The sequence below is a fragment of the Pseudophryne corroboree genome, chromosome 7, assembly GCF_028390025.1.
Source record: "Pseudophryne corroboree isolate aPseCor3 chromosome 7, aPseCor3.hap2, whole genome shotgun sequence".
NCBI lineage: Eukaryota > Metazoa > Chordata > Amphibia > Anura > Myobatrachidae > Pseudophryne > Pseudophryne corroboree.
Window position 1 is genome coordinate 101,197,345 of NC_086450.1, and position 25,143 is coordinate 101,222,487.

A 25,143-nucleotide genomic window follows, 5' to 3' on the forward strand; every position below is an offset into this window, starting at 1 on the left:
ATTTTACAAATTTGATACTCTGGCTAAGGAGGACCTGGAGTTCTCTCATTCGGTGCTGCAGAGTCATCCGCACTCTCCCGCCCGTTTGGGAGCTTTGGTATAATCCCCATGGTCCTTTCAGGAACCCCAGCATCCACTAGGACGATAGAGAAAATAAGATTTTACTTACCGATAAATCTATTTCTCGGAGTCCGTAGTGGATGCTGGGCGCCCATCCCAAGTGCGGATTATCTGCATAAATTGTACATAGTTATTGTTAACTAATTCGGGTTATTGTTGAAGGAAGCCATCTTTCAGAGGCTCCGCTGTTATCATACTGTTAACTGGGTTTAGATCACAAGTTGTACGGTGTGATTGGTGTGGCTGGTATGAGTCTTACCCGGGATTCAAAATCCTCCCTTATTGTGTACGCTCGTCCGGGCACAGTACCTAACTGGAGTCTGGAGGAGGGTCATAGGGGGAGGAGCCAGTGCACACCACCTGATCGGAAAAAGCTTTACTTTTTGTGCCCTGTCTCCTGCGGAGCCGCTATTCCCCATGGTCCTTTCAGGAACCCCAGCATCCACTACGGACTCCGAGAAATAGATTTATCGGTAAGTAAAATCTTATTTTCTGCAGCGGGGTACACCGTGTTCCACAGGGAATACATCAGGGTGTAGAGTTGCATCTTGATCCGAGGCACCAACAGGCTAAAGCTTTGACTGTTCTTAGGATGCATTGCACCGCCTCCTCTATAACCCCGCCTTCAGGCACTGGAGCTCAGTTTGTAAGTTGGTACCTGCATAGCAGGTCACTTAACAGGGAGGCTGCGCTAGGCAGCCCTGAAAAGCGCTTTTAGAAGACTTTAAGGGCTGCAGCACTTTTTTATGTCATTGTGACATGCTGTGCCTGCAACTCCATCACCTCCCCAGCAGCGTTGCATACTCCCGCGGCCGGTTCCCGGGTACTTGCAGTGGAGGCGCACCGGTTCACAGGCACACCACCGCTGACGTTTTTCAGGATCGCGTGGCTGCACATCAGGAAGGAGGTAAAAGGGTCCCCCAGGTGGGACCCGCCGGTAAATCGCAGTCCCAGAAGACTGACCACGCTGCTGGCGTGGACACTGATCTCCGGGATTGCAGGGCATTGTCTCCTCTGTAAATCCACCTGCCTCATCAGCGCTGTGCATTTACAGACACTTAAGTATTCTACATGTCATTTTAGACAGTGTTAGTTAAGAACAAGTGTACTTCTTCCTGAATACTTAGTACAAGTATTCTGTGATGTACATCCAGTATCTACTGTGCATTGTTATATCATTATATATACAGTAACATAGTAACATAGTATCTGAGGTTGAAAAAAGACAATTGTCCATCGAGTTCAACCTATTTGTGGTGTCCTCTGCATGATGATTTGACTAAATAGTAACTATAATGCATGACTATGCACCATACCCCTGGATATCCTTATCCAATAGGAATTTATCTAACCCATTCTTAAAGGTGTTGACAGATTCCGCCATTACAACTCCCTCGGGCAGGGAATTCCAAACACGTATTGTCCTTACCGTGAAAAAGCCTTTACGCCGTATTGTGCGGAATCTCCTCTCCTCTAACCTGAGCGAGTGTCCACGAGTCCTCTGTGTTGATCTAACCAAAAACAGGTCCCGCGCAAGCTCTGAGTATTGTCCCCTTATATATTTGTAGATGTTGATCATATCCCCTCTTAGTCTCCGCTTTTCCAATGTAAACATGCCTAGTCTTTCAAGCCTTTCCTTGTATTCCATCGTCTCCATGCCCTTAATTAGTTTGGTCGCCCTCCTTTGTACCTTTTCAAGCTCCAGGATATCCTTTTTGTAGTACGGTGCCCAGAACTGTACACAGTATTCAAGGTGTGGCCTCACTAGTGATTTATATAATGGGAGTATAATACTCTCGTCCCTAGCATCAATACCCCGTTTTATGCATGCTAATATCTTATTAGCCTTCTTTGCTGCAGTCCTACTTTGGGTACTACTGCTTAGCTTGCTATCTATGAGGACACCTAAGTCCTTTTCCAGTACAGAATCCCCTAGTTTTACCCCATTTAGTAGGTAGGTGTAATTTTTGTTCTTGTTACCACAGTGCATTACCTTACACTTGTCTGTGTTGAAGCGCATTCTCCATTTGGCTGCCCATGCTTCTAATTTAACTAAGTCGTTCTGAAGAGACTCGGCATCCTCCTCTGTATTTATAGCCTTACACAATTTGGTATCATCTGCAAAAATTGACACCATGCTCTCTAGACCTTCTGTTAGGTCGTTAATGAAAATATTGAACAATAGCGGTCCTAATACTGAGCCTTGCGGCACACCACTTAGCACTTCAGTCCAAGTTGAAAAATATCCATTAACCACAACGCGCTGCTTCCTATTATCTAACCAGTTTTTGACCCAAGTGCATATTGTGCTTCCTAGCCCTGTAGTTTTACTAGTCCAGTGCAGTTTTATTGTTCATCTGAAATAACTTCGCATTGTACATGTGATAATAAATATATATATATATATATATATATATATATATATATATATATTAATATAAAATATGTGTGTGTATATGGAAATTACCCCTTGATTTATGTGACTGTAAATACAGGACACAAACAGAGAATTAAAGCGGTATAAGGTGACTGATATACACGGTAAAAAACCCAAAACAGTATATACTGTGTAGCTATATGTGTATGTATATATATATATTACATTTACTTTAATATTTGTGTCCTGTATTTACTGTCACACATAAATCAGGCGGTTATTTGCAGGTACTGTATTTGTCTGGCTATATTGTACTGTTACGCTCCGAGGCTACGTTCCCTATATAATGTCTGCCACACAGGGCGGGAAATTGGCGAGCGTTTCTGCATCATGCAGTGCTTACACCAAGGATTTACGTGAGGGGGAAGTTGTATGGCACCCAGTACACACACCATCCGTTACATCTCCCAGTAAGCCCGCAGCCCCTGTGGCCAATCAGGAGCCACCTTGGGCAGCATTCTCAAGTATGCCGAATACCCTTGTGACATGTCTTAAGTCCCCTGTGGGACCTTCTGTGCCATTGCAGCCACATATTAACCCTACAGTTAATCCGCCCTGGCCGGACACACTGTGTACCCAGATACAACAATTAAATCAATCTTTGGTGAGACAATTGTCTACCCCATGTCCCTCTGGGGTCAAGAGGTCATCTAATCGGGCCGCTTCCTCCTCACAATCCACTAATATTTCAGATAATACTTTTTTTTTTTTTTACTTGTGTAATTTTTTATTGGAGTTTTGCACAGGGACAAGGTAAAAAAACAAAAAAAAACAAATAAATGCAGAACAAAACCAGAACACCAATCAAAACAGAGGGAGAAAGAAAGAGAAGAGAAAGAAGAAAAAAAAAAAAAAAAAACACACATTGCAGAAAAAATACAGTAATTAATACCATCTGTGTCACAGTGTCACATGGAATAAGCGTCACGGCAACATTGTAAATTCAAATACGAAGCCTCAATCAGTCAGAGAATATTGCTCCAGTTGTAGCCAGACGGGAGGTATTCCACCTATCCCACTTGCTAAAGTAATGGGGTAGGGTCCCTCTAGATCTATGTGTAAACCTCTCGTGTCCTGACACCTCATTTACTAGGGCTCGCCAGTTGTACACACTGGGGGAAGAGGTAGCAAACCAGTTACGCGCTATAATCACCTTAGCTAAGGTAGTCAGGCAAAGAACATATTTGTATAGTGCAGGGCAGTAGGATTCCTCTAAGTCTAGCGCAAACATACATATAGTAGGAGAGAGGGGGGGGAGCGTAGGTTCAGTGAGCAGAACGTCCGCCCAAACTGCTGCCCAAAAGGCATACACAGTGGGGCACAGCCATAATAGGTGCCAAAAAGTAGATTCAGGGGCACCACATCTGGGGCAGGTACTATCAGGCCGTAGGCCTGCTTTATACATAGAAACTGGAGTTCTGTATGTCCTATGCAGAACATAAAAATAAACCTGCTGATATTTGATACACTGAGTGGAGTATTTAAGTGAGCTCAACACCTGTAGCCATTGGTCATCTGCAATTGGGCCAATGTCTTGTTCCCATTTGAGTTTAAGTTGATCAAATATATTCGGACAGATGTGTGCATTCAGACTACTATATAGACTGGAAACTTGGTGTCTTGCACCTAAATTCCTAACCATATCTTTAATCGGGGAGTCAGAAATGGGCGGGGGTGAGGCCCCAAACTGTGCCTGCACCGCGTGGCGGAGCTGTAGATAGCGATAAAAGGATCTATTGGATATTTCAAGCTCCTCCTTCAGTTGTGCGAAAGACTTGAGAACACCATTATCAAATAGTTGCAAGACTGTGGTAAGGCCTGCCCCAATCCATATGTTGTCCTGTGAGAGTTGCAACAACTCCCTATATCTTGGATTGAACCAGAGTGGCGTGTCAGAGTCTGTGCCCTGCCATGAGTAATAGGAGTGAGCCTGACGCCACACAAGTAGCGATTGTCGTAGCAAAGGAGGAAGACCAGCAGTAGAAGAGGCAGAAAGAAGAAACTGGAGAGGGGAGAAATGAGACCCCACACACTCGGCAAAGAATCTCTCAAATGCGAGACTATCCCTGTTGAGAATCCAATTAGACAGGTGTGCAAGCTGAGCAGCTATATAATAAGCCCGGAGATTGGGAAAGCCCAAGCCTCCATCCGATTTAGCCTTAACCAGAGCTCTCAGGGCAACCCTAGGCGTTTTGTCGCCCCAAACAAAGGAGGAAAGTACACTATCAATATTAGTGAATATTTTCTTGGGGATATAAGTAGGAGAGTGCTGCAATAAATAAAGATACTTCGGTTGCATCACCATCTTAATAAGGTTAATGCGACCCGTGACAGTAAGGGGAAGCTTCTTCCATACATGAACCCGTCGCTTCAGATCCATCGTGACCTGGTCAATGTTTTGATGTACAAAAGACTTAACATTAGGAGTGATCCAGACACCAAGATACTGAAAGCGAAGGGTCCAGGTCAAGGAGGACACATCTGGCAACGGGTCAGGAAGAATACCAGAGATGGGAAAGACATTAGACTTATTCCAGTTGATAGTCAGGCCGGAGTAGAGACCAAATGTATCAACAATACCCAGAAGGGAGGTCAGGGAAGCATCAGGGTCTCTGAGGAACAAGAGCATGTCATCGGCATATAATGCAATGACATCCTCATGTCTGTCAATGGTGATGCCCCTAACATCAGGGGACGCTCTGATGAAACATGCCAATGGCTCTACAGCCAGGGCAAAAAGGGCAGGGGAGAGTGGGCAGCCCTGTCTGGTACCACGGGACAAGGCAAACGGGGAGGTCACATAGCCATTGACAGATATCCGAGCCACGGGGGAGGAATAGAGTAATTGTACCCAGCGTATGAATTTGGGGCCAAAAGCAAACCGTCTAAGTACTTCCCACAAATACACCCACTCCACAGAGTCGAAGGCCTTGGCAGCATCCAAGGAAACCACCACAGCCTCCGACTCGGGGCGGTCCCCCATCTGCAGGTGACAGAACAGTCGCCTCAAATTTTGGAGGGTGGACTTGCCTGGCATAAATCCTGTCTGGTCATCATGTATGATCGAAGTGATAACACTATTGAGTCTAAGTGCCAGAATTTTGGCCAAAATTTTGACATCAGTAGGTAGCAATGAGATCGGGCGGTAGGATTCCGGGGCCGTAGGGTCTTTACCCGGTTTAAGGATCACCACGATAATAGCTTCAGACATAGAGGGAGGTAGACGAGCGCCCTCCAGCAATGTATTAAAGAGAGTCAAAAGATAGGGGACAAAGTATGCACGATATTGTTTATAAACTTCAACCGGTATACCGTCGCTACCCGGGGCCTTTTTGTTAGGGAAGGAGGCAATAGCAGCCTCAACTTCCTCTGGGGTAATATTAGCATCCAAAATATCTACAGATTGTTGAGATAGTTGTGGCAGGGTAATGTCTGAAAGGTATTGCTGTAGTTGAGTGGGGGTATAGGCGACTCTAGAGGCATATAGCGAGGAATAAAAGGACTGGAAGACCTGGGCTATTTCAGGAGTGGCATATACCATTTCGCCCTGAGTATCACAGATCTGCTGAATGGAACCCCCCGTTCTCTCTCCCCTAGCCAGAAATGCCAAGTAACTACCCCCCGTGTCCGATTGTGAATACAGGGCGTGCTGGGAGAAAAGTAATTTGCGCTTTGATTTATCAAGCAAGTGGTCAGACCAGGCTTTCCTGGCCAAATCCCAACTTGCCCGATCATCAAGGGTCCTAGTAGTGAGGTAAGTAGATTCGGATTGGGAACAGGCAAGCTCCAGGCGCATCTCCTCTTCTCTACTAGATTTCTTGACATTAGCTATTTGTCGTATGAAGGAGCCCCTTAGTGAAGCTTTAAATGCGTCATGTTTAACCAGTGGATCAGAACAGGACGCATTATGAACCCCAAAATCACTCCATTCGTTAAGCAAGGCCTCGTGGTCAGTTAACAAGGTCAACCAGAAGGGATTCAACTTCCAGAGCTTAGCCCCACGGGGAGGAACAGAATCCAGGACCACCAGCACAGGTGAGTGATCCGAGATTCCTCTCTGAAGGTACTGGGCATCCAGTATTCTAGCAGTGAGATCAGGGGAGACGAGGGCCAAGTCTATTCTCGAAAACGAGTGAAAACTGGCCGAGTGGCAGGAGTATTGGAGTTGATTAGGGTGTCTCAACCTCCAAATATCCAGGAGTCCAAGCTCGGAAATCAACCTTGCGAACGGAGTGGGGGACGGGGAGGCAGAGGGTAGGGAAGGGGGAAGCTCAGTCCATCTATCCAAGACTTTATCCAAAACATTATTGAAGTCACCGATGCAAAGGACCGGAGCCGAGGGAGAAGTAGCAAGAAACGACATCGCCTGCCTGAGTACCTCATTATTGTAGGGGGGAGGGACGTAGACAGCAAGTATGTGTAAAAGTGTACGGTTAACATAGGCCCTAAGAAATACATATCTGCCATATTGGTCAATTTGGCTATGAACCAAGTGGAAATTAACCGACTTCCGCACCAAAACTGAAACCCCCCTGGAGTTAGCAGAGAAGGTGGAGTGATAGGAGAGACCCACCCAGGGCTTCCTGAGAGCCAAGGTTTTAGTACCAACTAGATGCGTTTCGGAAAGGCATATGATATCTGCCCTATATTTTCTCACCTGAGACAAAACCAGCGCCCGCTTAATGCGGTCATTCAGGCCCCTCACATTCCAGCCGAGTATGCGGAGCCCATCAACCCCTGCAGCCATAGATACAAAAGAGAAAGGACAGGAGGAGAAAAAGGGCAAGGGGCAAATGCGGAGAGGGAGGGGAAGAAGAAAATCCAAGGCAAGCAAGGCGCGCAAAGGAGAGGAACCCATAACATAGAGGGGAGAGAAGCAAAGGGATCACTACGACCCCCCGCCAGCACACAGGCGGAGCATACGGAGAGCAGAAGGCATACATAAACGAAATCATGGACACATTACAGTTCGAGAAAAAAAAATAGCACAGTGACACATAAGACAATACATGTACAAAAAAAAGAACAAACCCAGAACAACCCAAACCCCCCCCCCTCCCTGCATATCCATCCCAAACTAGACACGCCTGGATCCCAGAAAAACCGTTAACTGAACTAAGGCTGAGAACCTATAACAACCCTAGGGAGTAGAGACAACTAATGCCTCTACAAAAAGGCTATATCCTAGCATTCAGCTCCTAGAAATAAAGATCATTCCCGCTATAGGACTAGAAGGAGTACAGAACCCAGCAGTCAATGCGTCCTCTGAGGGAGAACCAGTCCCTAAATAGGGGGCCTGGGTCTGCGCTCAAGCCAGGCCTCCGCCTCTTGAGGGGTATTGAAGAAGTGTGTGGAGCCATCATACACCACCCTCAATCGTGCCGGAAATAACATGGCATATTGAATTTGATGATCACGAAGCTTTCTCTTGACCTGTAGGAACTGCGTACGCGACTTCTGGACTTCCACGGCAAAGTCTGGGTAGACAGCAATATCATGGTTGTCAAATTTCAAAGGACCCTGTGTACGGGCCAGCCGTAGGACTGCATCCCGGTCCCTGTAATGTAGAAAACGGGCTATGAAAGTGCGTGCAGGTGCGCCCGGGGGAGGAGCCCTGGCAGGCAATCGATGGGCCCTCTCCACAGAGAACTGAGGACCAAAGTCATCGCGTTGAAATAGACGGAGAAGCCATGTTTCAAGGAAGGATTCTGGGGAGGAGCCCTCCACTCTCTCCGGGAGGCCCACAAAGCGAACGTTATTACGACGCAGTCTTCCTTCAATATCGGAGAGCTTCGCCTTAACTGCCGACATCTGAGTTGTGAGGCTGGAAACTGTCTTTGAGAGGATTGGTGACGTCTTCTAGGTCGGAGATACGGTGTTCCGCCTCCCCCACCCGTTCACGAATCTTTTGCATGTCATGCCTGATTAAAGTAATATCCACCTGTACTTGGCCAATTTTATCCATGACTCTGTGCTCGGATGTGGATATGGCTAAGAGAATTTGCTGCGTCGACTGAGACGTGTCGTCTTCCCGAGGTGGTGATTCCGAAGGGGAAGAGGGGGACGGGGGAGCAGCAGCCCTGGTGGGTTGGGAGGAGGATTGAGAGCCTCTAGCATATTTTTCAAGTTTAGCAGCAGCGGTAGCAGCAGCAGCACTGCCCCCACGCACCATGATGGGAGACGGGCAGATTCAATGATATAGAATAAACAGTAACTGCTCACCACAGGTTGTAAAATCCCCAGGACTCCAGAGTCTCACGCAGTTGAATAAACCCAGGCAGGGGAAAGGAAATCTGTAATGTCAGCAGTCAGGCAGTATAATCAACAGCAGGCTTTTGAGTGGACCCTCTCAGAGAGTAGTGTAGATATGGAAACGTCACCCAGCAGTGTGGGTAGAGCAGGGTAGTTGTAGGTATCAAGGCAGCCCTGCAGGCAGAGTAATGCAGGCTGGGAGGCTCCGATCAGCAGCGCAGAAAGGCAGGGGATGTGAGGAGAGACGGCCCGTGTAGGCAGATGTACCCCCGCACCGCCAGCAGCTATCACCGCCACAGAGGGGCCTGCAGTCCGCCAAACGCAAGGTGAAAGGAGACAGGGGCACACAGCGATCTCCGGTTCAGCCGAAAACAGCAGATGGTGCGAGTGGAGGGAGCCCCGTCCCAGCGCGGCTCCGGACTCCGCCGCTGATTCCCAAGATGGCGCCGGGCGGAAGGAGTGATGCCGAGCGGTGTAGGCCGCGATGCGTCCAGCGGCCTCCCAGAGCAGAAACACCGTCCCACAGACCCCTCAATGTGAGCAGGGTCAAAAGCCACAACGTCTGAGCCGGGTTATTGGTAGCCACTAGCGGGGAAAGCAGGATATAAAAGGCAGGATATACGGAGCTCTAACTCCTAGCTTCCTACTCCATGCTCGGCCAAGCCACGCCCCCCTTCAGATAATACTTTTGATGAGGATGGGGAATATATACTGATCCGTCAGACACTGATACAGTTGCTTCTGATGAGGAACCTACAACTCAGGTTGATGTTCCTGACCTAGTGTAGGCTATTAAGCTAATTCTACAAATTGATGAAGTAGATCCCACTACTGCATCTAAGAAACCTGAAAAGTTCAAATGTCAGAAGGTTGCTAGAGTAGTCTTACAAAATTCTGACCATTTAATTGATATACGTCAGGAATCCTGGTCTTCTCCAGGAAAGAAATTCTCTCTGTCTAAGACTATGCTAGATTGTTATCCTATCCCTGCAGGGTTGAGTAACAAGTGGGAAAATCCACCGCCGGTGGACTCTCATGTCGCCCGTCTTGTGGTGTCATCTACTCTGCCTGTCATCACTGTCACCTCACTGAAGGAACTGACTGATAAGCGTGTGGAGGGATGCCTGAAGTCTATTTACTTTCTTACCGGGGCGGTACATCGACCCACTATAGCAGCCTCCTGGGCTGCAAAAGGAATTGAAGCATGGGTTCAGGCAATAGAGGATGAGCTGCCACAGGATATTTCTGACATTGCCAGACAATATCTGTCTCATATTACCACCGTCTCCCATTATATTCAGGAGGCGTCCTCTGAGGCAGGTGTGATGGCGGCCAAGGCATCTACTACGTCTATACTGGCTCGCTGAATTCTGTGGTTGAGGTCCTGGAAGGTGGACCTGGACTCCAAAAAGTCCTTGGAGGTGCTCCCTTTTAAGGGAGACATCCTATTTGGTAGGATCTGAATAAGATTGTGACTGAATGGCGACTGCTAAGACTGCGTTTCTCCCCAGTACTAATCCTTCTGCTCCAAAGGCAAAGCGTGCCACTTTTCGTTCCTTTCGATCTCCAGGGACAGAAAAGGGTCAGGCGTACCCGAGACAGGCTCGTGCTTCCAAAACCACGAAGCCCAAACCTAAACAATCCTGGGCTGCCCGTCAGCCTGCTTCCAGACCAGACAAGCCTGCTGCATGACGGGGTGGGCCTCCCCCTGGGGGATACCAGGGTGGGAGGCCGACTACTGCAGTTCACTCAGGCATGGTTAAAGGAGTGCTGGAAGTTGTCTCTCACGGGTACGCAATCTCTTTCAAGAGACGTCCCCCTCGCCAGTTCTTCTCGACGGTTATTCCATCGGATCCGTCGAAAGCGCAAGCTCTACACCTGGTTGTGCGATCCCTCCTGGACACCGGAGTGATAGTGCCGGTACCTCTGTCCCAGAGAGGCAGGGGATACTATTCGACTCTGTTTCTAGTCCCGAGTCCTTCCGGCCTATACTCAACCTCAAATCATTGAACAAATTTGTGAGAGTGTCCAAATGCCGTATGGAAACTCTGCGCTCTATTGTACTGGCCATGGAACCCAAAGACTATATGGTATCCCTGGACATACATGATGCTTACCTGCATGTACCTATTGCCTTATCGCATCAGCAATATCTGCGGTTTGCTATTGGCAACCTACATTATCAATTCCAGGCTCTGCCATTTATACTGGCGACGGCCTATCGGATTTTCACCAAGGTCATGGCCGTGATGACGGCCCTTTTCCGCCCTCAGGGAATTAGGATCCTGACGTATTTGGACGACTTGCTGAACCTGGCGAACTCCCAAAATATCCTCAGTCATTTTGGACCTGACGGTACAATTCCTACAAGCCCACGGGTGGCTCATCAACTGGAAAAAGTCCTCACTGGTCCCTGCTCGGAGCATAGTGCACCTGGGGGCACTGCTGGAGGCACACAGCCAAAGATTGTTTCTGTCTCCAGAGAAAGTCCTGAAACTTCAGGACAGGATCAGATACTGCCTCTCTCGCCCAAGATTGTCTCTACACTTGGTGATGCAAGTACTAGGCCTCATGGTGTCTGCTTTCGACATGGTAGACTACGCTCAATTTCACTCCTGCCCTCGGCAGCGGATAATACTTTCCAAGTGGGACGGCCTGCCTCATCGGATCAGGTCTGAAATGATCTCCTTGACTCCAGTGGTTCGTGTGTCACTGAGCTTGTGGCTTTACAGATCCTGGGTCTGCTGCCCGGTCCTCGGCTGCGGTGACTGCTTCCTTACTTACCTCTCCATGCTCCAGTGGTTCCTTGGCCTGCCTGCGACTGGTGGCTCTTGGTTTGTGGGAGGCTGTTTATCCTCCTTTGTGGCGTCGCCGGGTGACTGGCACCGTCTTGGATTTCAGCCGTGATAGCTCCTGGCCCCAGCGCTGTGTTCACGATATCCCTGTGCGTTCCTGTTTGTTAAAATGTTGGGGGTTTCTGCTGCTGGCTAAGGCGGGCTCCCTGGGTTGCAGGTTCTCCATGAACGACTCATCTGGCCGCCATTTTCACCTGGGGGACATCGGAAGTGGAGCTATTATCTCTACTGGACTGTGTGCTGCGGAGTGAGGTCTTTTTGCCTCCCAGCATTACACGTTATTGTCTCTAAGCACTGTGCCTGGTGAATATCTTCTGTGACGCTCTGAGTTATCTCGATTTTTAGTTCGGATCAGCATTTTTTTGGGATATTATGGATCAAATCCTAGAAGCTATTGCTGATTCCGGAGAGAGGCTTGTGGTTCAATTGGTGAGCCTGCTTTCTGAATGGTCTTACTCCGGTTTTGATTTGCCACTGCTGCAGGCTAACTCTCCTGAAAACACCTTGGAGAGATCTGGTGTACATGTCACGGGACTTCCTTAAAGTTTTGGAAAAGGGAGTATTCAAGTCCATTTGCCATCGATGCTGGAGGTGTCAGTAACATCTTTTCTCCTATATTTGCTAGCAACAATGCTCTATATATAGTTTTTCTCACCTTTGCCGACTTTAGTGCTCCTGCTATGGACTGGCTGTTTCCCTCTGAGCTCTGCTAGAAGACTCCTCTGGATGACATTACCATCCTTCTAGTTTTGGTTCCAGTTCGTTACGTTCTCCATTTGCAAGTGGGCGGACCAGCTGCATGTCTCCGTATTCTCCTCCGTTGCGTGATTCTCTGGAACCTTATACTATACAGTCTTTTGGTATTACAAATTTTGCTTCTCTGTGTCCTGCCGGGACTGGGGGAACTATGCTAAATTTGGCTGCTTTATGGGCTTTTGGATGGGACGACACTCCTTAAATGCTGTTATGTATTCCTTTTCTGTTTAGAAGTCCTGATTAGTCATATATAATGACCATATTTTGTGTATTTTAGTATTCTGTTAATGTCTCTTTTGATACTGGGCTCTATACACCAGGATCGAGGAGTTCATGGGGTTGGTTGTCCACAAGTTTTAATAGTGTAGTTGGGGTGGGGTGTTTGGGGCTCCAGGTAGGCCATAGGTTAGGGGATTTGGTTCTACAGGGTGGGGGGATTTGGGGGGTGGTGTTTCTATAGTTCATGTTTTAGGGATGCTCGGTTTGCACAACTTTTTCATATCATTGATCCTGATGACATTATACTGTGTCTATATTATGTGTCTTAATTGTCATACTTCTACCCATTGCACTCCTTTTTCAGTGTTGTGGGGATCCAAATGGCGCCTTTGGGTTCCTGCATTGCTTTTCCTGATTATTAAGATGTCAATGCATATTGTTATACTGGCATGTTATATAGATTCTGACATTTATGTGTGCTGATCATGTATCTCACTTACATACTGTTTCTTTTTTGGGTGTAACGCTTAAAATGTAAATAAAACTCAATTTAAAAAATTAACTGGATTCACTTGCTGACTAATGTATTCCAATTCTTGACAGGGGCCATTATATCAAGATAGTCATTGCTGTTCACTTCCCCTGTCAGTGGTTACAATGTTCAGGCTGATGGGTGTATTCCAATATTTGATTTGGAAATGTACACGTTTAGTCCATGCCCTAAAACAATCCAGGTGGTGCTACTTTCCACCCACCCGTTCCCATTTTTGACACACTTAATAGTACTACTGAGAATGCAAACACTCTTTTGAGCAGACTAGGGATATTACATTAAACAGAGATGTTCTTGCCAGCTCGCCGCAGTTTGGGCCCGATTGTAGTAAAATGCCCTTGGAATCCTTACAGTCATCAGGCCCATACACAGTACAAGCTTTCATGAAGCTATAGACTGATCACATAGTTTCTCTACTGTCACCAAGAACATGAAATCCTAGAACCCTGCCACATTTAGGCCCTTAAGGAGTCCAAAGCAGGAACCTTGGATTTCATCCTGGTTTGTTGGAGAACCTAGTATAAGAACTATACGTATATCATACAGCATATCTAAAACATTTAGAGAGTCATGTTCCTATATCATGTGTTAGACGCTGCACAGATGCGGACTGTTCAGTTTTCTTTATTTGTTTTTAGGTTTTGTACAGTGCTAGAATACTGTGAAGGCAACGATCTTGACTTCTACCTAAAACAACACAAGTTGATGTCCGAAAAAGAAGCCAGGTCTATTGTAATGCAAATAGTCAATGCACTACGTTATCTCAATGAGATCAAACCGCCAATCATCCATTACGATCTCAAGCCAGGTAGGTTAAACGGTATGCTGGTGTGAGTGCAGACTCTGGTATGAACTAAATTGACCTAGAAGAGGGGAGGCGGATAAAGGCTGTTGGGTCAGTCACAGGGGGACACTGCAATTCTTAATTGAGGTCTGAAATGTTTGAAAGGGAAACGGAGACCCTCCCATGGGGAAATGGCACTTTCCCTCCGTTGTATACCCTATTAGCAAAGCAGTGGCTGTATAGCAGTTCTGGCTCCCAGGATGGGCTGGGGGTATAAAGCCTGCAAAATGTCATAGAGGCGCTGGTGCTCACTCATCTGAACTTGTTCCTACAGGAAATATTCTTCTAGTGGATGGTACAGCATGTGGGGAGATCAAAATTACAGACTTTGGTTTGTCCAAAATAATGGACGATGACAGCTATGGTGTGGATGGAATGGACTTGACATCACAGGGGGCTGGAACATACTGGTAAGTATGTACGGGGTCGTATAATATCGGGCCGAGGGTTACAGCGTGAAAACCTTTCAATAGGATCAAAAACTTCATTGATATTTTCAAAATCGTGTGATTGTTTTATATTTTCAAAGACAATGAACTTCATATAAAGTGCGAATGTGACGAGACTGGGAGTAAACTAAGAGCTGCAGTTTTACACATGTATCTTAAATTGCACAGATGAGGAGGGTACAGTATGTGCAACTTAATTATGACTACCATACTATAGAAATGGCAAGGTTCCCCCCAACTACCCCTGAACTTATCATTGCTACAGCCTGGGCTGGATACCACTAAAGCCGGTGACAATAAGTGTGGAGCCCCCTGCAGAAGCGGTAACCAGGCTTTAGCAGTTTAGGCTGGTCACACTTATAACCAGGAAGCCAGCAGCATGGGTTCCCCCTGCCATAAAGTGGGCTCTACCCACCCCCCATGATATTGGGCTACTTTCTTGCAATCTCAGGGTGGTGGATGCCAGTATGTATGGAAAAATAGGTGTATAAAAACATTTACAATAAACGCCATCAGTGCCCTAATTTACCATTTTTTTTTTTCTATTTTTTTTTTTTAATCATATGCCTAAATCCATAGGGAACCTGCTTCCTGACGTAATCCGTAGCCTTTTGGGAGTCACAAATTATACACCTCCAGCGAGCCATGTCTGGAATGAAGGGGCATACTAGATTTAGGCGTGCATGCATCTACTAAACTAAACTTGCACATGCACACCCGTCATCCGCTTATCCAGGCCGAGGGAGCTGGAAGTGTAAGCTACACTCAGCCCAACTTCAGCCAATGCAGCAAAATGCAATTATTGTTCCACAGATAGTCATGTTTCTAAAGGTGGGTACACACTACATGATTTATTGGCCTGTTTTTGGTGATCAGCGCCATTCGCAAGGACCACCGTGTAGTGCGTATCTCCAAATGTGCTGCACATCAGATGGAACAATGCCACAGATCGCGCATTCTTACATCGCGTTGTAAGGCGGATTATCTAGGGCATACGGTTATGCGATATATTGTTACATCCTGTTGCTGGGTCACCACATTGCTTAGGTGTGTACCCAGCTAAATTCTGTGTTAGACCCAGAATGTGCACAAACCTGAACATTTCTCTAACTTGTTTGTTTTCATCTAATGAAAATATTCATCTAGTGTGATGGAGCCTGTAATGGAGTCCGATGACGTAGTATGTTCAACTCTGTTTCCTGGGGTTCACTGAAACACCCACGTGTACAGTATGAGTGATGCTTTTACTTCTCTGTAGCCCCTTTTGGTGATTAAAATAGCATGTTGGTCTAATCAGACCGCATAGGTTTAAAGTCTGTCTCCTGCCTTAGTCCAAATGCATTTTACATTGCATTTTGGTGAGGCAGAGTGTCTCTCTGAGACCCTTCAACAAAGTTATCACTGTGAGGCTGGCGGGCTTATCTTTGTCTTTACCAGCTCAGTCTAGCAGTTAAGCCCTGAAGCAGCTCAGCTAGCAGATGGTGCCACATGCCTATACAAGCTGGTCAGCCCTGAAGCAGCTCAGCTAGCAGATGGTACCACATGCCTCTACATGCTGGTCAGCCCTGAAGCAGCTCAGCTAACATATGGTACCACATGCCTCTACATGCTGATCAGCCCTGAAGCAGCTACGCTGGCAGATGGTACCACATGCCTCTACATGCTGGTCAGCCCTGAAGCAGCTCAGCTAGCAGATGGTACCACATGCCTCTACATGCTGGTCAGCCCTGAAGCAGCTCAGCTAACATATGGTACCACATGCCTCTACATGCTGATCAGCCCTGAAGCAGCTACGCTGGCAGATGGTACCACATGCCTCTACATGCTGGTCAGCCCTGAAGCAGCTTAGCTAACATATGGTACCACATGCCTCTACATGCTGATCAGCCCTGAAGCAGCTACGCTGGCAGGTGGTACCACATGCCTCTACAAGCTGGTCAGCCCTTGAAGCAGCTCAGCCAGCAGATGGTACCACATGCCTCTACATGCTGGTCAGCCCTGAAGCAGCTCAGCTAGCATATGGTACCACATGCCTCTACATGCTGGTCAGCCCTGAAGCAGCTCAGCTAGCATATGGTACCACATGCCTCTACATGCTGGTCAGCCCTGAAGCAGCTCAGCTAGCATATGGTACCACATGCCTCTACATGCTGGTCAGCCCTGAAGCAGCTCAGCTAGCATATGGTACCACATGCCTCTACATGCTGATCAGCCCTGAAGCAGCTCAGCTAGCATATGGTACCACATGCCTCTACATGCTGATCAGCCCTGAAGCAGCTCAGCTAGCAGATGGCACCACATGCCTCTACATGCTGGTCGGCCCCGGAGCAGCTCTGCTGGCAGATGGTGCCACATGCCTCTACATGCTGGTCAGCACTGAAGCAGCTCAGCTAGCATATGGTACCACATGCCTCTACATGCTGGTCAGCCCTGAAGCAGCTCAGCTAGCATATAGTACCACATGCCTCTACATGCTGATCAGCCCTGAAGCAGCTCAGCTAGCATATGGTACCACATGCCTCTACATGCTGATCGGCCCTGAAGCAGCTCAGCTAGCAGATGGCACCACATGCATCTACATGCTGGTCGGCCCCGGAGCAGCTCTGCTGGCAGATGGTGCCACATGCCTCTACATGCTGGTCAGCCCCGTAGCAGCTCCGCTGGCAGATGGTGCCACATGCCTCTATATGCTGGTCAGCCCCGGAGCAGCTCCGCTGGCAGATGGTGCCACATGCCTCTACACGTTTGGAATCACTTAGGTAAACAACTGCAAAAATACAGGTGTACTTTAATATAAATAAAAATAGATAGAAAAAGAGACCGAATAATACACATAACAAAAAAAACAGGTAGTTTTCTGTGCAGAGAGCCTACAAAGCACTCTATCCTAAAGGGGTTATACTGAATGTTTCCATTGGTGTGGTGAGTCACCACCGATACACTTTTACTCCTCTACCAGCAGGGAAGGGACTGTGATAGTTCCATGAAAACTTCAAGATCGCTATTACAGTGCATTGCTGGACCTACAATAACGTGCACTTTATATAGAGCAGAGTCTCCACCCATTCCTCAAATTAAAATAATCACTTGAAATATAGTGCGAATCCAGGGGTGGATTAAGAGTAAATCAGGTCCGTCTGGGCCCCGTGCTTTCTGGCAGTGGCTGCAGTACATATGTGGGGACATACATGTGGTGCGCATGCAGAAATCACCAGGAAAATGGCCGCAATGCCGCTTTCCCAGTACTTTCTGCCTACATCACTGGCTGCTGCAGGACTCTGGAGGGGTAAGTATAATTATATAGGTGTAGGGTGTGCTCCCTCGTCTGCACCACACACCCTGCACCCATTATCGACAATGCAAATCATAGGGGAGGTTTGAACAGGGTGGCCAATGTGCTGGAGGGGATAAACTACATTGAGTCAACCTATTGGAAAAGAACTGTCCGGGCCAGTGGGCAGAGTCTTTATGAGCATGCCCAGTTCATTTCTCCCCGAGTTTTTAGAGGCAGAGTTCTGTCAATGCCAACTGGAGAGCTCAAAACACCGGTATTACATACTCCTGTTTATAGCCTGGGCTGGTTCTAGACACGTTGGTATTCAAACACAAATAGGAGCTTCCTCACAGTAGCCTTAACATTGAAATATGCCAACAGAGGGCTAACACAGACACCGTGCCCATCACTGGTGTAATAAAGATGCAGTCATCAAGTTGATGCGTTGGCCCTCATCCTGTATAACAGACCAGTATCTAACTTACAATTGCTGCATTTCCAATAGCAGGCTTATTGTACCGCAAGGAAGTAAATGATATTAATCAAATGCTGAGCATGAATTGTCTGTTCCTGGGCGATGTGTTACTGATTAGGTTGCTGTGAGATAGTGGGTTTATGGGGAGGAATGGGGAGTATGTTTGTAAATGATCTGTTGGGATAATTACGTTCTCCTGGAACCTGCAGGTATCTCCCACCAGAGTGCTTCGTGGTTGGCAAGGAGCCACCAAAGATTTCCAATAAAGTGGATGTCTGGTCAGTGGGAGTCATCTTTTTCCAGTGTCTGTATGGCAGAAAGGTAAGGAACGTTGGCTGACCCTGCTGTAACCACTGACCACAAGCCAAATGTTTAACAATAAACCATTTACTTTACAGCCCTTCGGCCACAATCAATCCCAGCAAGACATCTTACAAGAGAATACCATATTAAAAGCCACAGATGTTCAGTTTCCTGTGAAGCCTGTCGTTAGCAATGAAGCAAAGGTAAAATATGTAAGACCATTAGCTGACAAAATAGTTTCCCAAATCAAAGACCCTTTCAGATACTGATTTGTTCTAGTGTAGCCAAATCTCTGCAACCCATGACTGATTTGTAGCAAATTTCTTGAAAAATGACCCAATTGACAGATGAGTTTTGGGCATAATACAAGCTACAGTTTATGTATGCAGTTGGCCTGTGCAAAAAGCCATTTGCTGACACTTCAACAGGTCTCCATGAGTTCTGGCTGGTATACCCAAGTGTAAGGCTGACCGATCTACAGTGGTCAAACTGGGAAGAGAGGTCCTGTTCTTGGGCTTAATGACAGTATAATGTTCTGTGCGAGCAGCATTAAATGTAATCATTTTGTAGCTGGATGCTAATATATATATAAATAATGTGTGTACAAAAGAACTGGATAATTCTGTAGATTTCCTGGACCATGTACAGTAATTTACAAAACTGCAGCAGTAGGGTGACACAGAATGGGGCTTATGCTTCTCCCCTTGGAGGTGGCACACCGGACTTCTCCTCCACTACCCGGATGCCCTGCTCGGTTGCCTTTCCAGTGCCTTGCATTGTAGGTTGTTTTTATTATTGCGCTATTATTGATTTCTGTTTTTTTCCTGCAGGCGTTTATAAGACGGTGTTTAGCTTACCGCAAAGAGGACAGGTTTGATGTCCACCAGCTGGCCAGTGACCCATACCTTCTCCCTCACATGAGAAGATCCAATTCTTCAGGAAACCTGCACATGTCTGGGCTCGTAGCCTGTCCCACCACGCCTACGTCAAGCATCATTTCATACTGATACTCAAATCAAGGCTGGCATGATTACTTGTTCAATAGCTTTCAGGTGCAAATTTTAGGTTTAAAGACCAGACAAAACAAAGATTTGAGTAGGTTCCCTCCCCTCCCTCAACCAAGGATGTGTTTGAAGACATTTGTGTGTTTTTGGGGGATCTATCTCCTTAGTGTTATTTGTATGATGAGCGAAGATGAGACTGTGAAAATATATTCCCTTTGACTGTAATGTTGGACATTGGCCTCAGTGTGCTTATTAAGCCATTTTCAAGCTACTGGGAATGACCTGGACTGTGCTCCTCTTATAAGTCTCCTGCCCAAGTGTAATTTTATAGGTTAGGGGCCAGCGTCAAGATGGATAAGAGCACGCACATGAAACCAGGTGCGTTCGCTGTTCACCAAGGAGGAAAAAAAAAAAGTTTTGTTTATTTCTTTACATTTGTGTTTTTGTTTTTCATTAGCGGGGACTTTGTACATATTCTTTGTAATACTAAAACACAATTGGTTGATACTGGAGCGATAGCAGGAAGGGTGTTTTTCATTATTTACAAAAATAAAAGAATCTAAATCCACGCTTACAATGATGGGGGTCACGTGCTGGCCAGATTCTCGTACACTTGTTCATTGAAACCAAAGCTAAAAAGACAGCGGGGCCGTCACACAATTTGTTCTCTTCTTTCCTTTCTGTTCACACATTTTCAGGGTAAATGATTTGAGTTGCGCACACACGTTATCTGGGTTATCAGTTGTAGCATTTTGCATCATTCCACCTTTCTATCATGTCTCGTTATGTTCATTATGTACGTATACCACATACAGTAGGTACCAATTGCTCTCAAAACTTTACATGAAATTTTCTATGCAGGATAATGAGAAATTCCCTTCTAGAGCTGGTGTATATTGCTGTACAGATGTCATTTTTCTTGTATTCCTGTATTTTCAGCAGCTTTTTTTTTTTCTCCCCTGTACAAATTTTAAGGTATGGCTTTTTCTATTGATTATTTTTTTTTACATTTGTGTTATCTCTGAGTCTCCTGGATGACGCTTTCATTTGCTGCTAAATAACTTCTCATTTTGCAAACGGATAGAACTTGCTTCTGTTTCGGGGGGGCAAATTAAACCGCTTTAGAACCCGGACTGTTCATTAACAAGCATGTGTAAAACATACAGTACTGTAAAGCTGTTTCCACTTTCCTAACTGTGGCATGTTGATGACCTATTAAGGAGGTTTTCTTTAGCAATCTTACTTATTTGAGAGTTCCTCGGCGCAGGGGCCTGTTGGTGTAAAGTACATTAACACACATTTCTCTTCTCTTGGCTTAAACTGGTGTTAGAGCACAACCAACTTATTTTCTATTAACCTAGTCGGCTAAAAACTTTTCTAGAATGCTACCTTTCTTTACTGCACAAATACAAGGATACCCTTCAGTACATGAGTAGGCAGCAGTGCTTTGCGTTGCAATAAACTGTTAATCTCTGTAACATTCAAGGGACTAGTCCTCTGTCACTTTCAGAATGTTTCAAATGCAAATGTGTAATTTTGTTCATGTTACAGAAAGAGGCTGTATTAACACAGATTACCATTTAATATTGTACAGTTAACCGTGGCTCTTGTTTCCAATGTTGCAAGCAATTACATTTTACATTGTACATAAATATACATTAACTGTCTCTTTAAGATGCTGCTGAAATTGTAGAGAATGTAGCCAAAACAGTAATAAATAACGAAAGTTGAAATTTCAACTATGCTTTCCTTTTTGGTATGTTTATTAAAGGTGTTCTTACCTGAACATGTTTAGTTGTGAATTGTGCTTGGTGTATAGGCATTTATATGCTAGACTTGGGTTCATGTTACTTCTCAGCTCAGGCTGTCGGTAAATGTCTGTTCAGCCGGTCATTAGACAAATTCCCAAGCTGTTTTATGTGGGAGAGGATCATCACACGGGGGGTGTAGTACTGGTGACCGGCGGTCACCTTACCGACGCCGGGATCCCGGCGGGGAGGGACGAGTGCAGCAAGCCCCTTGCGGGCTCGCCACGCTGCGGGCTCGGTGGCGACCTGCGGTCGCCACGGGTTCTATTCCCCCTCTATGGGTGTCGTGGACACCCACGAGTGGAAATAGTCCCTGTTGGTCGGCATGCCGACCATCGGGATAGTGAGCCGTCGGGCTCACATGAATACCACCCATCACACGGGGTGTCAGGTCTTCAGGAGGAGGTGCGTAGATGATTGGTCTAGAAACAATCCATTTGTAGTCAAGTGGTGCTACAGGCAGAATTGGTAACACTTTTGGTCACTTGTCATAGTCTTGTAACATGATGGGGCAGATTTACCAATGAGTGATAGTCTTGTTATCACTCATTACGAATGGTAAATGGTGCTCCACCCAACCAGCTTCTAACTATTATTTCTCATACATCCTAGAGGATGCTGGGGATGCTTCAAGAACCATGGGGTATAGACTGGATCCGCAGGAGACATGGGCACACTATAAGACTTTTTGAATGGGTGTGAACTGGCTCCTCCCTCTATGCCCCTCCTCCAGACTCCAGTTAGATTCTGTGCCCAGTGAGACTGGATGCACACTGAGGAGCTCTCCAGAGTTTCTCAGAAAAAAGACTTAGGTTTATTATTTTCAGGGAGACCTGCTGGCAACAGGCTCCCTGCAACGTGGGACTGAGGGGAGAGAAGCAGACCTACTTCTCTGAATTCAAAGGCTCTGCTTCTTAGGCTACTGGACACCATTAGCTCCAGAGGGTTCGATCACTTGGTGCGCCTAGCTGCTAGTTCCCGGAGCCGCGCCGTCACCCCCCTCGCAGAGCCATTAGACGGAAGCCGGGTGAATAAAGGAAGATCAGAAGACTTCAGTGACAGCAGAAGACGGCTTTTGAGGGGCCGCGCTGTGCGCCATGCTCCACATATAACGGCACTGCAGGGCGCAGGCGGGGCGCCCTGGGCAGCATAGGACCTTCAAATAGCACTGGCAGATGTGTAAACAGTGCCTATGCACTTATTACGGACCCCCGCCAGTATAAATATGTAATTTAAGCGGGACTGAAGCGTGCCGTGAAGGGGGCGTGGCTTAGCCCTCGCAGTTCTGACCAGCAACATTTTCTCTTCACAAAAGCTGCAGAGACGCTGAGCCTGGCCTCCCACACTACTGTACAAACGGGGGTGGGGGGGAAACACACAAGATATTTGGTGCTAATTATTTAAATATAAAGCGCTAACAGGTCTGGGCAGTCTTTTTTACTCGCTTCGGTACCGGGATAGGCGCTGGGTTGTGAGCTGGCAGAACTCCCTCTGTCTCTCTCTTACAGGCTTTGTTGTGGGTCTGTCTCCTATAGCCCAGTGCGGTTGTGGGTGTCGGTACGTGTGTGTCGACATGTCTGAGGCTGAGTGCTCTTCCCAGGAGGAGGCTGGAGTGGGGACAGAAAATACTGTGAGAGACCGTGTCGGCACCGCCGACGGATGATTGGGTAAATATGTTGAGTGTTTTGAATGCAAATGTGACTCTGTTGACTAAGAGATTTGATAAATCTGAGTCTAAGAACCAGACATGGAGGAAATCCATGGAGGATGCATTGTCACAAGCTCAGACCCCTTCGGGGTCACAGAAACATGCATTTACCTAGATAGCAGATACAGATACCGACACAGACTCTGATTCCAGTGTCGACTATAGTGATGCCAGATTAAATCCAAAACTTGCTAAGAGCATTCAGTACATGATTGTGGCAATAAAAGAAGTGTTGCATATAACAGGACCCTGCTGTTCCTGATGCTAGGGTTTGTATGTATAAAGGAAAGAAACCTGAGGTAACGTTTCCTCCCTCTCATGAACTGAACGCTCTTTTTGAAAAGGCTTTGGAAAATCCTGACAAGATACAGGTTCCCAAATGAATTCCAGTGGCATATCCGTTTCCATTTGGGGACAGGGAAAAGTGGGAGTCAACCCCCACGGTAGACAAAGCTTTATCGCGTCTATCCAAAAAGGTGGCGCTTCCATCTCCTGACACTGCAGCCCTAAAGGATCCTATGGATCGTAAACAGGAAAAGACACTAAAATCCATTTATGTCACTACGGGTTCGCTACTCAGGCCTGCCGTTGCTTCGGCATGGGTGAGTAGCGCTATTGAAAAGTGGGCAGATAACTTGTCATTTGAGGTAGATACCCTAGACAGGGATAGTGTGCTTTTGACTCTGGGTCATATCAGGGACGCTGCAGCATATTTAAAAGAAGCTGTAAGGGATATTGGCTTTTTGGGATCAAGGGCCAATGCCATGGCAGTCTCAGCTAGGAGAGCATTGTGGATTCATCAATGGAATGCTGATGCCGACTCTAAGAAGGCGATGGAGTCGTTACCATTTAACGGTAGTGTCCTGTTTGGTGACGGCCTCACTGACCTGGTGTCTACGGCTACCGCGGGTAAGTCGTCATTTTTACCTTATGTTCCTGCGCAACAGAAGAAAACGCCCCAGATGCAGTCCTTTCGGCCCAATAAATTAAAAAAAGGACGAGTGGCCTCCTTCCTTGCTGCAAAAGGAAGGGGAAAAAGGTCCCAGGCTGTGGCAAGTTCCCAAGAGCAGAAGTCCCCTCCGGCTTCTACCAAATCCACTGCATGACGCTGGGGCTCCTCTGCGGGAGTCCGCATCGGTGGGGGCACGTCTCAAACTTTTCAGTCAGGTCTGGGTGCACTCGGACCTGGATCCTTGGATATTAGAAATAGTAACCCAAGGGTACAGATTAGAGTTTCAAGACGTGCCCCCTCACCGATTTTTCAAATCGGCCTTGCCAGCTTCTCTTCTAGAAAGGGAGGTAGTATGTGCTGCGATACTAAAGTTGTGTCAAAATCAAGTAATTGTCACGGTACCCCCGTCACAACAGGGGGAAGGCTTTCATTCGTGCCTGTTTGTGGTCCCAAAGCCGGATGGCTCAGTCAGACCGATTCTGAACCTAAAATCCCTCAATTTCTTTCTAAAAAAATCGCATTGGTTGCGGGCCTAAAGTTGGCTCCATTAAAGTACAGATTTCGGCCTTGTCGATCTTTTTTCAGAAAGAATTGGCCTCCCTTCCAGAAGTTCAGACCTTCGTGAAGGGCGTGCTGCACATCTAACCTCCATTTGTACCTCCTGTGGCACCAGGGGATCTTAATGTGGTATTGCAGTTCCTGCAATCGCATTGGTTTGAACCTTTGCATAAGGTGGAGTTAAAATTCCTTACTTGGATAGTAGTCATGTTGTTGGCTTTGGCGTCCGCAAGGCAGGTGTCTGAGTTGAAGGCTTTGTCTCACAAAAGCCCCTATTTAATCTTCCATGCTGTTAGAGCGGAGTTGAGAACTCATCAGCAATTTCTGCCAAAAGTGGTTTCATCATTTCACGTGAACTAGCCTATTGTGGTGCCAGTGGCTACTGACGCCTTGGCGGAATCGAAGTCTCTCGATGTGGTCAGAGCTTTGAAAATCTATGTCGCCAGAACGGCTCGGATTAGGAAAACAGAGGCTCTGTTTGTCCTGTGGGCTCCCAACAAGATTGGGGCTCCTGCTTCTAAGCAGACTATTGCACGCTGGATCTGTAATACGATTCAGCAGGCTCATTCTATGGCA

The 25,143-nt window shown here is 46.8% G+C and overlaps 1 protein-coding gene across 5 annotated transcripts in view; it reads left to right on the plus strand.

The window, feature by feature from the left end:
* The window catches only part of TLK1 (tousled like kinase 1), a 706,650-nt gene extending 685,323 nt beyond the window's left edge, over positions 1–21,327 (plus strand). For all 5 annotated transcript variants that reach the window (XM_063933490.1, XM_063933489.1, XM_063933486.1 and 2 more), the window contains exons 17-21: positions 13,831–14,000; positions 14,311–14,446; positions 18,444–18,555; positions 18,633–18,740; positions 19,368–21,327. In XM_063933490.1, the coding sequence (XP_063789560.1) occupies positions 13,831–14,000; positions 14,311–14,446; positions 18,444–18,555; positions 18,633–18,740; positions 19,368–19,544 (703 nt within the window). In that variant the 3' untranslated portion in view covers positions 19,545–21,327. The remainder of the gene's footprint in view (positions 1–13,830; positions 14,001–14,310; positions 14,447–18,443; positions 18,556–18,632; positions 18,741–19,367) is intronic.
* The last annotated feature ends 3,816 nt before the right edge of the window (positions 21,328–25,143 follow it).